Source organism: Notechis scutatus, chromosome 6, assembly GCF_049901735.1.
Source record: "Notechis scutatus isolate UNSWTSFEM ecotype Mainland chromosome 6, rNotScu1.2, whole genome shotgun sequence".
In the NCBI taxonomy this organism is placed as follows: Eukaryota; Metazoa; Chordata; class Lepidosauria; order Squamata; family Elapidae; genus Notechis; species Notechis scutatus.
This window is the reverse complement of record NC_142014.1, coordinates 27,642,123-27,658,317: the sequence shown is the minus strand read 5'-3', so window position 1 is coordinate 27,658,317 and position 16,195 is coordinate 27,642,123. Positions and strand designations below refer to the sequence as shown.

Sequence of the window (16,195 nt, the reverse complement as noted above, 5' to 3'; positions counted from 1 at the left end):
CTGAATAAGAGGACGGACATGCGTACGGGCGGGCGCTGGAAACAAAGCGTGGAAGTATCTCTAGTTTATGGTTCCTCTCTGAGTTTGGCGTCCTTCCCAGTGTGTGTTCTGTTATCTGTGGACGTCCTCCAGCCCTAATCTTGCCTGGTTTGTGTTGCTTTTTTCCTCCTCCTTATAACTGTTTGTGTGGGAGTTTTTTGTCTTCCCTCAAGGATATTTGGAGCTTGGAAGCAAAGTGAAGGAATAAAAGGGGCTTTGGCTGTTTTCTGTGACTGTGTTTGTTTTGTATCCCACCCTGGGTCATCCCTGCTGTAGATTCAACAAAGTCCTCACTAGCTATTAATAATTTAACGTTGAAATGTATGTGTAGTTGATGGTGCATAAGAACACAAAGTTCCTCTCAGTTGCCTTTGGAGAGATTGGCGGCATATAAGTTTAATAAATAAATATTGGGAAGAACAAATGCTCATGCATTAATATGATACTGTGACAGATTTCTTATGGTGTAGCCAATTTCCCCTTTTTTACTTTTGACATTTCTCTTCTTCTCAAATTCAATTCGATCAATTAGGGTTAAACAAATCACAGATGGAAAAATATCCAAGAGAAATCCACCTTTTTTTTTTTTTAGAACAGAACAGAGTTGGAAGGGGGACTTTTGAGGTCTTCTAGTCCACCCTGCTGCTCAAGAAGGAGACCCTAGACCATTCCAGACAAGTGGCTGTCTTCTTAAAAACTTCCCCAACTTCTGAAGGCCAGCCATTCCATTGGTTAATTGTTCTCACTGTCAGGAAATTTCTCCTTAGTTCTAGGTTGCTTCTCTCCCTGATTAGTTTCCATCCGTTGCTCCTTGTCTTGTCTTCTGGTGCAATTAAAATTAAGGGGAAATTTCCTGCCGGAGAGAATAATTAATTGGTGGAACGGCTTACTTCCAGAAACTGTGAGTGCTCCATCAACTGGAGATTCTTCAAGAAGAGATTGGAGAACTGTTTGTCCAGAACTGTATAAGCCCGTGATGGCGAACCTATGGCACGCATGCCACAGGTGGCACGCAGAGCCATTTGTGCGGGCACATAAGCCCCAGCCAAACTTACCTGCATTGCGCATGCGTGCGCCTAACAACTGATTTTCGGCCTGTTTGAGGCATTTTTCACCTTCCTGGAGGCTCAAGGGAAGCCTCTGCAGCCTCAGGAGGCTGAAAAACAGACCTTCCGGAAATACCGGAAGTGCCAAAACGGGCCCATTTTTCGGCCTCCAAAGGCTGCAGAGGCTTCCCTCGATCATCTGGAGGGCAAAAACGGCCTCAAATGGGCTGAAAATCAGCTGGGAGGCACATGCATGCGCAGTGCAGGTAAGGGAGTGGGGAGGATGTTGTGCTCACATGTGCAGGGGGCGGAGCGCATTGCATTGTGGGTGCTGGCATATATGCGCGCTTTCGGCACACCATAACAAAAAGGTTTGCCATCATTGGTGTAGGCTCTCCTACTTTAGCAGAGGGTTGGACTACAAGACCTCTAAGGTCCCTTCTAACTCTGTTATTCTACAATATTGTAAATATAATGTCATCCCACTCTTTTGTATGATAGTTTGGGATCCTTAGAAGTGGGGAGGGGTAGAATTGAAGTGTGTGTTATGTACAGGTAGTCCTCAAAAGTTCAGTTCAATTCACTTAGTGACCGTGGTTCCCATTTGTGACGGTTGCAGTGTCCTGGCGGGATCGCAAGACCCCCTTTTGCGATCTTCCGACAAGCGAAGTCAGTGGGGAAGCCATACTCAATGCGTGAACAGTGTGTAGCACCTGAGTGCCATACCTTTTGATGGAAATAAAATAGTATTAATCATATTTGTTTCATTTAACAAGCTTACATAATTCTAGTAATACACATATTTTAGTTATTATTTAGTTATTCAGTATTTCAATGTGTCATTTTTATGCCAATCACCCTGTCCTAAGTATCATACCTTTTAATACAAATAGAATATTACTTATCATATTTACTATATTTAGCAAGCTTAATATAATTCTATGAATAATACAAACATTTATGTTAAATTGAAATCTTCCATTATTTGTTTGTTCAATTTATAATCCTTCATTATTTGGCCATTCCATATTTCAAAAGGTTATTTTTATGTCAATTATCATATTCTGCATGACATACATTTTAATACAAAAAGCATTTTAAATCATATTTGTTACATTTAGCAAACATACACACCCACAAGTTGTGAATGCTCCAACACTGGAAGTTTTTAGAAAGACGTCGGATAACTATTTGTCTGAAGTGGTGTAGGGTTTTCTGCCTAGGCAAGGGGTTGGACTAGAACCATGATGGCGAACCTATGGCACGCGTGCCACAGGTGACACACAGAGCCATTTGTGCGGGCACGCAAGCCCCAGCCAAACTTATCTGCATTGCATATGCGCGCGCCTCCCAGCTGATTTTCGGCCCGTTTGAGGCTGTTTTCTCCCTTCCGGAGGCTCGAGGGAAGCCTCTGCAACCTTGGAAGGCCGAAAAGCAGGCCTTCTGGAAATACCAGAAGTGCCAAAATGGGCCCGTTTTCAGCCTCACGAGGCTCCAGAGGTTTCCCTCGAGCCTCCGGGAGGGAGAAAATGGCCTCAAACGGGCCAAAAATCAGCTGGGAGGCGCGCACATGCGCAGTGCATGTAAGGGATATAGCTGGGGTGTTGCGTGTGCATGCGCAGGAGGGCACATTGCATTGTGGGTGCTGGCGCGCGCACGTTTTCGGCACACCACAACAAAAAGGTTTGCCATCACTGGACTAGGTCCCTTCCAACTCTGTTATTCCATGTTCTATATTCTACATATTCATATTGATTTATAATAATTCATTATTTATTTAGCAGATTTTAACCATCTGGTCATTTGTAATGAGGAGGGTGGGGAATTATTTTGGGGGAAAAAAGAAAGCAACCCACCCCATTCATTTGCAATCCCTCCCCCCACGACTCTCTTTGCATCCAGTCGATTTCTTGCAGACCGGCTGGGTAACTTCCCCGATGCCATTTAAAGAAAAAAAAAAAAAAGCTAAGATGTGCCTCGACACGCAAGCCCGTTTTAAGAAGCATCTGGTAATGTCAGTCCAACCTCAGGAGGAGAAATTTTCCCCCACACACACCCCCTTCTGCACAAAATAAATGGTATTTCCTGCTTTCATAAAGAGTCATGTGCGTACATGGCCTGGGCGATGATGTCTCCTGAGCTCTTTTCTTTTCCTAGCGCCGTTGAATCGGTCTCTGCCGGGGACTCCTCTCGGCCGTTTGCAACAAAGGGGAAATCAGGGAAAAAGAAGCGCCTTTCTCTTTAGATAAGGCCGCAGGCAGTCTTTTGGTTGTGAATATTTTCTGATTTTTCCAGAAATCAAGCAGAAGATTGAGCTGCTGATGTCAGTTAACTTTGAGAAGTCCACCTCTTCAGAAAGGTACAGCTTAAAGCATCTTCTGCATGAACAATTCAAATTGGTGTGGTGTTGCTAACCTGCAGCTCAGAATATATATTATTTTTACCGTCCTTTTTAAAAAAATATATATATATATCTTGCATGTTTGCCTTTTGATGTCTGAATCGAAACCCATGTTTTGGTTGAGCTTTTGACATTGTTGAGGTGGTTTCTGACTTTGTTTTTTGTTTTAAAAAGAGAAATGAAATTTCAGCTGTGCAGCATGCAAAAAAACCCACCCCTCCTGTAGTTATTAACGGTTCTCTTCCCTCCCCCCTCCAGTACGTGCCTGTGTGTTTATATTTTTGCTGCAGTCGATGGTGTCTTTGTGCTCGTCTGTCTTTTCCACCGGCAAATATCCATCTTGAATTTTCTTTTTTTTTTTTCAAAAAAAATATCCTGACCCAGAGAGAGGGGGAGGGTGGGGGGGATTTTTTTTTTTTTAAATAAGGCTGTGGCAGAGAACTACGGGCTAGCTAGCTACCTAGCCGGATGCTTGAATTTAACCTTGTAGAAAACAGGAATCGTTCAAAGCACGATTTGTGTCTCTCTCTGTGTGTGTGTTACAAGGGAGTGTCCTTAGTAAGAGCTTAGGAATTGCAAACCTATGAATTAGTCACATTCGGCGAGAGGGTTGTGATGCTGTTGCAAGTCCGTGCTAGGAAATGGAACAATCACTGCAAGCATCAGTGGTTCATCATGCCTGCAGGTAAGGCAGAATTACTTAGAAGCATCCCGAAGGCAAAAGGAAAGAAAACTGGCATTACCAGCCAATTTGCTCACATCCATACCTCGTTATTTTAATTTCACATTTATGGAACATGGTGACTTCTTTTACCGGAGCTACTGTACTAAGCAACCATCTTTTTTTATTATTCTGCTTATGTTTTTTGGGGAGGTGGGTGGATGTTGTTGTTAGAAAATATGATAAATATTTCCCATGTAGTATCACCGCTGTTTGGAAATGCATGCATCTTTATTATTATTATTATTTTTTCTCCATTCAGACCACGGTTCTTCTAATGTTTCGTTAGCCATTCCTCTCCTCTTAAGATGTGACATAATTGAAGTGGACATGTTTTATATCCGATCCCCATATCCAAACGTACAGCAGAGGATATCATCCGGGGATATAGGAAAAAAAAAACCTTGGAGCTAATTAGGAACATCATTAAAAAGGCATTTTGGACTGTGTAATACGTAGAGCTTTGAAACAGGACAGGTTCACAAGTGGGGGAAGACAATCATCCAAAGGAAGGGGGACAATTTATTTTCCTTTAAAAAAAATGACAACGTGACACAGCCCTGAGAAATAAGATTTTAAAATGGTGTGCAGGGTGGGGTAGAGAAGTAAGATATCCTTGCTGAGTGTATGTGTGTGTTTTTTTTCCCCCAAGTGGTGCATTTCCAGGATTTGAGCAATGGATTGCAAAATTTGATGGGGAGAGGGGATGTTGTTTCTTGGCTCTAGAAAAAAACACACACACACCACAAAATCAAAATGCTAATTTGGTTCGGTGATCTGGTTTTTCCGTTTCTGTCCCGGTTCTATATCAGCTATAAATATTATGCCAATAAAATGGTGGTAATGATGACGTGAGGAAGGAAGCTCGGGATGAAAATAGCAAGGAAAACTGTGATTTTTTTAAAAAAAGGTTTTCTGTTAAGGAATGGCTCTCTTATTTGGGGTGGTGGCGAAGCCAATTATATTTGCTGAAAATGTATGCAGCATTAGGAATAACTTTGCCACTAGTATGTCAAGAGATATATTTTAACTCTAAATGGAAACTGGTTCATTGGAATTAACCTGTTCCCTTAATTCATATATGCCCATCATTAATTGCATCCGGAGGAAGCAGATTTTAGGATAAACATTGTGACAGTGCAACGTTGGAAAAAAAAAATTCCTTGGTTTCTTTTTTGAGGGAAAGAGAAATAACATGTAAGACAAATATGTAAGGCAAATGTGTACTCTTTTGTGTAATTTAAATGAGGGCTCCTATATATGAGAGAGATCAAACTAGCCTAGAAATTATAGCTGTCATTCCTGTTGTAGGCTCAGTTATTTTGCATAATTATATAAAGATATGTACATTTTTAAAAATAAAATAAACACATATTGCTTTTGCAAAATGTCATGAATTCCAGAATGTTTTTATGTGTTGGAGTCTCCCATTTGCAGGGAGTTAAATTGCATTTAAGAGAAAGCAACATTCGAATTAATGCATTTGCACGCTTAAGTGAACGAACTTTTTTTTTGTGTGAATACCTTTTTCACCTTGTACATTATTTAAGCAAAGCAGCCTTTCCTTTTCATGTATCTTCTCAGGGAGGACTTTGAAATTAAGATCTTGGGTAAAATGGTTCTGTGGTTCTGAAAATTGTGCCCTTTTACATGCACGCAGTCAAAGCATTCACATGTCCAAAGTATGGACAGCATTAACAGTGAGTGGTGTTTGCGTGTCCTTATAGGCCCAACCATGAGAGCAGCAGAGAAATATTTCAGAATGCACTAACATGCTTATTGGCATGATGACAGTGTGTGCAGAACCATTCATGCTTATGCATGCTTTATGCCGAACATGTTACATGTATGATAGTGCAAGCTTAGAAAGTGATGCTTTTTTCCTGCTCGTACATATTGGATCTTTAACCTACGTGCATTAAGCGAAAGTCCACACAGTGAATTTTGGTAATAAAGGAGAATATTTGTAGCTCAGGGTTGATATGAGGGATCCTTGGTGCTCTCTGAGCTTGCTCGTTTTCTTGTAGACGTTTCATGACCCAAACTAGGTAACATCATCGGTGTTAGCAACAATTAAGTAAACAATGCCCCAATGAAAAAAATGCCAAAGAAGCCAACAGTAAACAGCCCAACCAAAGAACCTCTAAGACTGCCCCCACCAACACTGACAGGACAAGCACCAGAATAGAAACTAAGAGCAAACTCCACTCCTTACTAGCATTGATGATGTTACCTAGTTGGGTAATGAAATGTCTGCAAGAAAAACAGCCAAGCTCAGAGAACACCCAGGACCCCACAGTTCTCCTTCTCCTCCTCCTCCTCCTCCTCTTCCTCCTCCTCCTCACGATCCCTACTCCCTTCTAGCACTGGTGATGTTACCTAGTTTGGGTAATGAAACGCTTGCAAGAAAACAAGCCAGCTCAGAGCGCACCAAGGAGCCCCTGATGAATGTTATGCATAAAAATAGCAAGTATTTCCTCGTTACCTGAAGAGCTTGAATTGCATATCCGATTAGATATTCCTGTTCAGGTGCAGGTAGGCCTCGATTTTCAGACATTTGGCTAACTGTTCAAAGTTACAACAGCACTGAAAAAAGCGACTTAACGAACAGTCCTCACACTTCTAACAACTTACAGCATCCCCATGATTGTCACACTACCAAATTTTGGGCGCTTGGCAACTGGCATGTATTTATGATGGCTGTAGCATCCCGGGGTCACCCTTTGTGGCCTTTCCAGCTGGATTCTGACAAGCAAAGTCAATGAAGAAAGCCTTGATTCGCTTAGCAACCACACGATTCATATTAATGACGATGACAGTGTTTCTTAACAACCGTGCAAAAATGGTTGCAAAATTGGGCGCAACTCCCTTAAACAACTGCCTTGTTCAGTAACAGAAATTCAGGCCCCAATGATGGTCGTAAGCATTATGTCTTCCATTTTATAATTTATGTTGTAATTTTTAGTTTCAAGCATTTTTATTGGAATATTTATATTCTTAAAATATAACTTCAGGTCTTTATTTAATTTTTTTAAAAAAACTACTTGTTGTATGGCCAAAACCACAAGAAATACACATAATATACTTCCTAGTTATCTGAGGTGAGAGTGTTATAGAATCATTTCATTATATTAATAGTTAACGTGAGGAAATAAATCATTTTCTTGTGAGAGAACACTTTCTGTCACAAAATACAACGTTGGCCACATTTTTCTTTAACTTTTTATTGCTGGTTAATCTGTAACAGAAGACAATAAGAAATCAATAAGAAAATACAATAAAGAGATGACAGCATAGATTTCAGAATGAAGCAAACCAGAAAATAAATAAAATGTAGACAAAAAAGGAAAAGAAAAGAAAAAAACCAAGATGCATATTGAAACAACTAAATAGTCTGAGAATATTTTGATTGCTGTGGTTCTTAAATCAGAAATTTAAATCATGACTACATCAAACCACAATCAGATTTCCCATGCTCTTGTAGGAAGTTTATATGAAAATAACACAAGTTGTACATCAGATATACTAAATATTTTCCACTATAGTAAAACAACTTACCTGTTGCCCATTCTGGATTCATCCAAAATTCTCCGTATTTCACAAATTCCATTTTTTCATAATATAATTCAGAATCACATGGTCACATGGTTGATTGACCCTGATCTATTTTCCAAGGAGATTGAGTGATATCTTAGTCATCTAATATACCTAGTTAATTTGGTTGATAACATCTGTCTCTCTGTAGACTTTGCCAGAACGGATATTTTCTATACTGTTTACATTCCTTTTACATATTCATCATGATGAGAAGAAGTGCTTTGCTGTTCTGTCTGTTTAAACAGAGGCAATTTACTGAGGCATATCTTTATAACAGAACAACAGTATAATAGAGTTGGAAGGGACTTTGGAGGTCTTCTAGTCCAGCTCTCTGCTCGCTATAGCATTTCAGACAAATGGCTGTCCAATCTCTTCTTAAAAACCTCCAGTGTTGGAGGATTCACCACTTCTGGAGGCAAGACGTTCCACTGGTTAATTGTTCTCACTGTCAGGAAATTTCTCCTTAGTTCTAGGTTGCTTCTCTCCTTGATTAGTTTCCATTTATTGCTTCTTGTCCTGCCTACAGGTGCTTTGGAGAATAGCTTGACTCCCTCTTCTTTGGGGCAGCCCCTGAAATATTGGAACACTGCTATCATGCTCCCCCCAGTCCTTCTTTTCACTAGATTAGACATAACCCAATTCCAGCAAACGTTCTTTGTATGTTTTAGCCTCTATTCCCCTAACCATCTTTGTTGCTCTTCTCTGCACTCTTTCTAGATCTAAATCTGGAGAACGATGTTGGAATGGAGAATAGGTTGACCCCACCCCTCTTCTTTATGGCAGCCCCATAGATATTGGAGCACCACTCATGGCACCTCCAGTCCTATTTTCATATATATATCATATCATTTCATATTGTGTGTGTGTGTGTGTGTGTGTGTGTGGTATTCAGCTTTGTTCGGGTATTTTCCAAAGTCATTATAGTTGTGCTTTTAAAGTTGTAGCGACGTTTTGGCAGAATCTCATCTGCCATCATCAGACGAACACAATAGAGAAGCCTGATGATGGCAGATGAGATTCTGCCGAAACGTTGCTACAACTTTAAAAGCACAACTATAATGATGTGGGAAAATACCCGAACAAAGCTGAATACCATACATGTAAGTACCCGCGAAAACTTAAGAAAACACACACACACACACACACACATATATATTTATATGCAGGTCCTGGCATGTTTGGGTCTTTTCCCGTGTAAGATTGAGAGCATCTTGGCAATGTTTCAGTGAGGTCCCACTCGCCATCTTCAGGCTGCTGCTTTCGGCTTCGTGCTTGTGTGAGCAAAGCCAACCGAAAGCACCAGCCTGAAGATGGTGAGTGGGACCTCGTCAAAACGTTGCCAAGATGCTCTCAATCTTACATGGAAAAAAACCCGAACACGCCAAGACCTGCATACCTGTACACACATACATAACATACATGTATTCATATATTCATATATACTCTGCTAACAAATTCCAGTGTCAGTCACGTCAAGCTAAGGAATCTGTTCAGAAAACTGGAAATCCCCAAAGATCTTGTGCTCCTACAAAACCTAGCTACAGATCCGGAAGCCACAGTACAGAGAGAATGGTTCCAGGTCAAAAAAGGAGTGAGACAAAATACTGTATATTCTCCCCTTACTTATTCAACCTATGTGCTGCATGTAATAATTTGTTTATTAAGAGGAGCTGGGGTTGGAAGATATGGTTTTAAAATTGGAGGAAGAAACATCAGCAGCAACCAGTTTGTTGACAATGCTCCATGGCTGAAAAAGCTAACTATCTACAAGCTCTGGTAATGAAAAGCAGGAACTAAGATTGGAAAGGATGGGATGGGATGGGATGGAATCAGAAACAAGGGAATGGAAAGGAATGGAAGAATATTAGAATGGAAAATGGAATGGAATGGAATGGAATGGAATGGAATAGAATAGAATAGAATAGAATAGAATAGAATAGAATAGAATAGAATAGAATAGAATAGAATAGAATAGAATAGAACAGAACCTACCTTACAGGTTCAACTCAGATATTACCAAAATTCAGTTAATAAAATCAATAGGGCTTCCAAATTTGGTGAGTACGTAACAGATATATCCAAAACTGTACTAGAAGAAAATCGCTCCAATATTCAATATTTGCACACTAAAGAATATATTAAAAAAAAAACCTCCACAGGTAGGAAAAGAATGCTTGGACTTGTTTATTCGCATTGTGTAAAATAGAGGGTTTGCTAAAATAGTCTAAAGCAAAATTAGATCATGGAAATCAACTGATACTGACATCCATCCATTCAAATGTTAGGACAGTCGATTCCTTTATGGCTTTATATAGCAGGATAGACTGCCACAACTCAGCAACTCCTTGATACCTAATGTGGCCCTAGAGCAGGGGTGTCAAACGCAAGGCTCACGGCCCGGATTCGGCCTGTGAGGTGCTTAAATCTGGCCTGCGGGGCTGGCCTGGAAATAGCACAGGACTGGCCCCCGCGGTGCCTCTGGCACCCAAAACGGGGCGTAGGCAGCCCCTGCGGGGCCTGTTTTGGGCCCGGACGGTCTCCTGAAACACTTTGCCAACCATTTGCGTACCCCCCTGTGCCCCATTTTGGTCAACAAAGCGCTTCAGGAGGCCGTCCGGGCCGAAAACAGGCTGCAAAAATGCCACCCCCCCCCCTCACTGGCCCATGGAGGAGAACTACAATGCTGATCCGGCCCTCAAAGAAATCCATTTTGACACCCCTGGCCTAGAGCTTCAGATGATCAGTTAAATAACTCCGAATTATAGTTGTGCTCCCCCCCTCCCACAAAAAAAGCTCCCATTTTTAGACTTGCTTGCTTTTCCCAGCTTTCCTCATCTGGATTTTTCTTTTCTTTTCTTTCTTTCCATTGTTAAAAATGATGATACAGGCACCTTTCCAAAGCAATTTTTCTTGATCTCATAATTTCTTCATTCATCGCGTTTGGCGGCTTCTTGCTATTTTCTGGCTTTTGGGCTTCTTGTGATCAGCGTTGGAGAAATGACGTGAAAAATAGTTCCCTTCCCTGCCCCCCTCCACTCCCTCCCCTGTTTTTCAAGCAACAGAAACGCTGATGCTCACATAACAATCGTGCAGAGTTGGCATGTTGTAGGTCCCATCCATTCATCAGCGGTTACCTAATGGGGATCTAGAAAATATATCTTCTCTAATTAGCGCTGAAAACCTAGCTTTTGTTTGGGGGGGGGGGCTGGCCTTGGGATGGAGATGGGTGCTGGATTGTTTTAATATTTGTTTTTTTTTTCTTCCAGCCTTTGAATAATTATCGCAGTTCGTAAACCAAAGACCCAAACTCCACCCTAGAAAGTAGTGTTATGAAAGGCAGCTTCATTTAACAAGCGTATCACTAATTTAACAACTGCAATGATTCCTTTTAACACCTGTGGCAAGAAAGACTGTAAAAATGGGGTAGAACTGACTTAACTGTCTTGCTTAGCGACAGAAATTTGGGGCTCACTTGGGGTCATAAGTTGACATTTTTTTGTTAGCACCACATCCTTAAAATTATTACAATTCATTTAAATATCAAGTTCCCAACAATAAGAATAGAATAGAATAGAGTAGAGTGGAGTAGGAGTAGAATAGAATAGAATAGAATAGAATAGAATAGAATAGAATAGAATAGAATAGAATAGAATAGAATAGAATAGTTGGAAGGGATCTTGGAGGTCTTCTAGTCCAACCCCTTGCTTAGGCAGGAAACCCTATACCATTTCAGACAAATGATTATCCAGAATTGTCCAACAATATAATAATCACCCTGTAGGTTTGATACAGATAGTCCTCGACTTAAAACAGTTCATTTAGTGACTGTTCAAAGTTACATCACTGGAAAAAAAGTGACTGAGGACTGTTTTTCCCACTGAACAACCGTTGCAGCATTCCTCAGGATCACATCATCAAAATTCATACGCTTGGCAACCGACTCACATTTACGACAGTTGCAGTGTCCCAGAGGGTCATGTGATCCCATTTTGTGACCTTCCAATGAGCAAAGTCAATGGGGAAGCCAGATTCACTTACCCGTGTTACTAACTTAATAACCGCAATGATCCACGTAACAACTGTGGCAAGAAAGGTCATAAAATGTGGCAAAATTCACTTAACTGTCTCACTTAGCAGTGGAAATTCTGGGCTCAATTATGGTCGTAAATCAAGACTACCCATACTTATATAACGTAAGCAATGTGGGCCTACTACATTCAGTGTTTAAATACATGTGAAATGTTTAAAACAGTCAAATTAATTGGTAGTACATTTCATAGAACCCTGGGAATAAACTCTTCTGTACCTAAGGCAATTTAATAAACGTGAATAGGATAGTAAATATGTACTTTTGCTCTTAAATACATAATCTTGTCATTTTTGCTATTTTATCACAAACCTTAGTTATTTCATGCATAACAATATTTGTTAGGAACTTTTAATTAATGTTTGCCGTAGATATCTACAAGTCTATTTTTTAAAAAAGTATTTACATGTTATTTTCTAATGAGAGGCTAGCTTTATTTCACAAAGTGAAAAACTTGCAGAACTGGCTATATATTATAAATTCTGAAAAGCAGGTGGAGATGGGATTAGTTGAAGCTAAAGTGAGCAACATCTTAAGGAGACATTGTTTTCCATTAATGGATTGTCATTTGAACCGTCTGCTTTCATGAGGAACTGATGCAGATATTGAATAAACCAGCATTTGATAGAATATATTGGGGCTCTTGATAAAAAAAAAAGTCACGAATACCTGCCATTATTCCTTCCACAGATGAGGGCATGTATATCTGGGGTTTTTGTTTTATAGTGAGAACATGGGCTAGGAAGAGGACAGAGAGACATTAAATAAATAAAAGATCATTTTTAATATATATCAATGGAGATTCTCTATCATCCAGGTCATGGTTGTCCCAAAATTGGTTTTTCAAAAGGCAACTAGACTTCCTTGTTTTTTTCCTTTTCCTTGAAAACATTTCGCTTCTCGTCCAAGAAGCTTCTTCAGTTCTGATTGAGGGGTCCTTGGTGCTCTCTGAGCTTGGTGGTTTTCTTGCAGATGTTTCATTACCTCAACTAGGTAACATCATCAATGCACTCATGATGTTACCTGGTTTGGGTAACAAAACATCTGCAAGAAAACCCACCAAGCTCAGAGAGCACCAAGGACCCTTCATTTCAACCCTTAGCTACAGATATTCTCCTTTATAGATATTAGTTCTGACTGAACTGAAGAAGCTTCTTGGATGAGAAGCAAAACATTTTCAAAGAAGAAAAAAAAACCCAAAAAGGTCCAGTTGCTCTTTGAAAACTTTAAGACTTTTTCATGTATATTTATTTGGATCTAGAAATATTCTGTGAGCCAGGACCTGGATTTTTAAGATTGCATTTCAATTCTACGGGGACATTGACATGCAGTCAACCTGAAAAGGCTATTAGATTGAGTCGAATTTAGATTTGTGGTGACTCCATCTATGCTTCTGTCAATACACTGGGGTGTAGAACAGAGAATGTGCTAGAGAAGTTTTAACTATTTCAGCATCCTGTTTGGTTTGTATTCTTTCCAAATTGGGCTTTTGGTATAGAGGGAAATCTATATATATAAAAGTGAAATACCCCTCATGCATCATCACAAAATCTCCAGAACCGTAAAGCCTACAAACTTGAAATTTGGCACTTATGTTTCTCTTGGCTTCTAGGTGTTCACTAAGAAAGGATTTTTTTGAAATGACCATCAGAGCATTAGAATTTCCTGTATTATTGTTATTAACACGCTCTGATGCTAAGGAATTCTAGTCCCCCTCCCCACCTGAAAAGAAATATCTTCCAAATGCAAAACATAAGTAGAGGAGTTTCAGTTTCAGTTTTAGTTTCACAGCACCAAACAGCTCTAGTACAGAACAGAGAACAGTTGAGCTAAGCCACACCCATGCTCCTTGCTGTCTCCTTGCTCACACAGCAAATACTGTTTCAGTTTCCAAACAGCCCTCAACTCTCTCAACTCTCTCACAGGATGCTAGCCAGATGAATACCGATGGATGCTGATAGGCAAAGGCAGAATTTTTCCCCCCCTATGTTCCTCCCCAAAAACTAAGCCTGATCACATAGTTTTGTAGCGAAGCACGAGTATCACGCTAGTTGTAACATAAATAGCTAGAGCACAGAGGGAGAAAGAATCAACTTGAATCTTTTTTTGGGGAGGGGGGGTATATATTATGGCATAACATGCAGCAAAGAATTGCATTATGGCCCCAAGTTCTTGGCCTGCTAAATTGTGTAAGATTGTGAGAGTCTGGTAGATATGAATGCTGTTGTTGGTGACATTTAATACCATATATATATGTCTCGGGGAGCAAGATACCTCTTAGTTTACAGAAATCAATGATTTGACTGCTTGTTAAGAATCTTCGATTGAATCTTTTGGCTATGGGCAACTACAGACCTACCTTAAACTTTCCATTGTTGGAGAAAGGTTTTGACTATTGAGCTTGTCAACTTCAAACAGGGCAAATGACCTGCTCTGATGTGGCTTTAGCAGTAGCACTAGCGATAGCACTTATATACTGCTTCACAATGCTTTATAACTGTCTGTAAGTGGTTTACAGAGTCAGCCTATTGCCCCCAACAATCTGGGCCCTCATTTTACCAACCTTGGAAAGATGGAAGACTGGGTCAACCTTGAGCCGATCAGGATCGAACTCCTGGCAGTGAGCAGAGTTTGCCTGCAATATGCATTCTAGCCACTGCGCCACCACGGCTCTTAAGGATGGGCAGGTGGTTGTAGCTCCACTGTTTGGCCCCCATGCACAGTTGTTGATGCTCTTTAGAGCATAAATTCTGCACTGCTAAGTTGGTATAGAAAACCCTAGAAATGCTCTCCAACTTTATGACTTGGAAGACTTGGGAAGAGGAAGTGTGTTTGGCAGTGATTCCATTTTTAAAAAATAATGTTTATGGTTTTTTCCTTTAACATATGAGTTCTTAGTGTACAGTACATTGTCTGGGTCAATTAACTTTATAAAAAGTATTAGATACAATAATAATACTGTGGCACTTGTTTATGTGAGGAGAAAAATTCACATCCCATACACACAGCATTGCTGGTGAGATTTAGATTTATCTGTATTTGTTAATTGTTATGCTCACTAGCAACTCAACACTGCTTATTTTGTATTTGGGTTCTTATTGAATGTATTTTCCCCAGTTTCACTCATCCTGTTTCTTTAATAAAGCATTCATATCTACAAATAACAGCAATAATAATAGGATCTGCTCACATAATCCACCAATACATCATGCAGTCCTAAACACTTGGGAAGTGTTCGACTAGTGATTTGTGATATGAAACCCAGCATAGTTATCTTGTTTGCTGTGTATGCTGTCATTTTTGTGTATAATGATGATGATGATAATAATAATAATAATGATAATGATAATAATACTGTTTAGATATACTGTACAAGATAATAATCTTTCAACTTCTATGATTTACATATTTACATATTGTAGTTATAATGGCAGTGATTCCATTCTTCTTTGTCGGGTAAATTTCAAATAATGTTGCCTAAAGAAAATGAAGTCATTTTATAGTGTCCCCAGGGCCCTATAGAAATGTGGTGGCTCAGCAGCTAAGACACTGAGCTTGTCGATCAGAAAGATCGGCAGTTCGGCGGTTCGAATCCCTAGTGCCGCATAACGGAATGAGCTCCCGTTACTTGTCCCAGCTTCTGCCAACCTAGCAGTTCGAAAGCATGTAAAAATAAAAATGCACACATGCAATATAAAAATTCAAGAGATTACAGATAGTTCATTTAGTGACCGTTCGAAATGACAGCGGGCACTAAAAAAAGTGATTTTTGACCATTTCCCACACTTACAACTGTTGCAGCATTCCCCATGGACAGGTGCTCAGAATTCAGACCCTTGGCAACTGACTCACTTTTATTATGGTTGCAGTGCTCTGGGGACATGCGACCCACTTAACAACTGTGTCCCTGACTTAACTACTGATTCTGTTAACAACTGTGGCAGGAAAGGTCATAAAACGGGGCAAATCTCACTTCACAAACATCTCGCTTAGCAACATACATTTGGGCCTCAGTTGTGGTCGTAAGTCGAGGAATTACCTGCATAAACTTTGAAACCGTTCTAAAGAAGAAATGCTGTAGCCACCGTAGGTCCAATGGCGAGCTGTAATTTCTCAGCCTTATTTTGGTCCGATCAATAGGTTGATCATAGAGCTCCGTAGCCAAAAGGCAGAAGTTTCGACAAGTCCTTGGATTATGTTAAATTAATGGTTTGGGCAGAATCTACAGGTTGATGGATTAGCCAGGTTGTCTGGACACAGATGGGAATGCTCTCCTCTTGCTTGTTTGTGTCCACTTGGTCAAT

The 16,195-nt window shown here is 40.1% G+C and overlaps 1 protein-coding gene across 7 annotated transcripts in view; it reads left to right on the top strand.

Moving 5' to 3' along the window:
- Positions 1-16,195, top strand: part of SRPK2 (SRSF protein kinase 2) — a 117,651-nt gene that overhangs the window by 27,939 nt on the left and 73,517 nt on the right. For 2 of the 7 annotated variants that reach the window (XM_087967779.1, XM_087967777.1), the window contains exon 3: positions 3,381-3,444. The exons of 4 other annotated variants lie outside the window; for them this stretch is intronic. In XM_087967779.1, the coding sequence (XP_087823905.1) occupies positions 3,407-3,444 (38 nt within the window). In that variant the 5' untranslated portion in view covers positions 3,381-3,406. Of the gene's footprint in view, positions 1-3,380; positions 3,445-4,077; positions 4,172-16,195 lie in introns of those variants that run through there. One more of the 7 variants, XM_087967776.1, reaches the window with a different exon arrangement.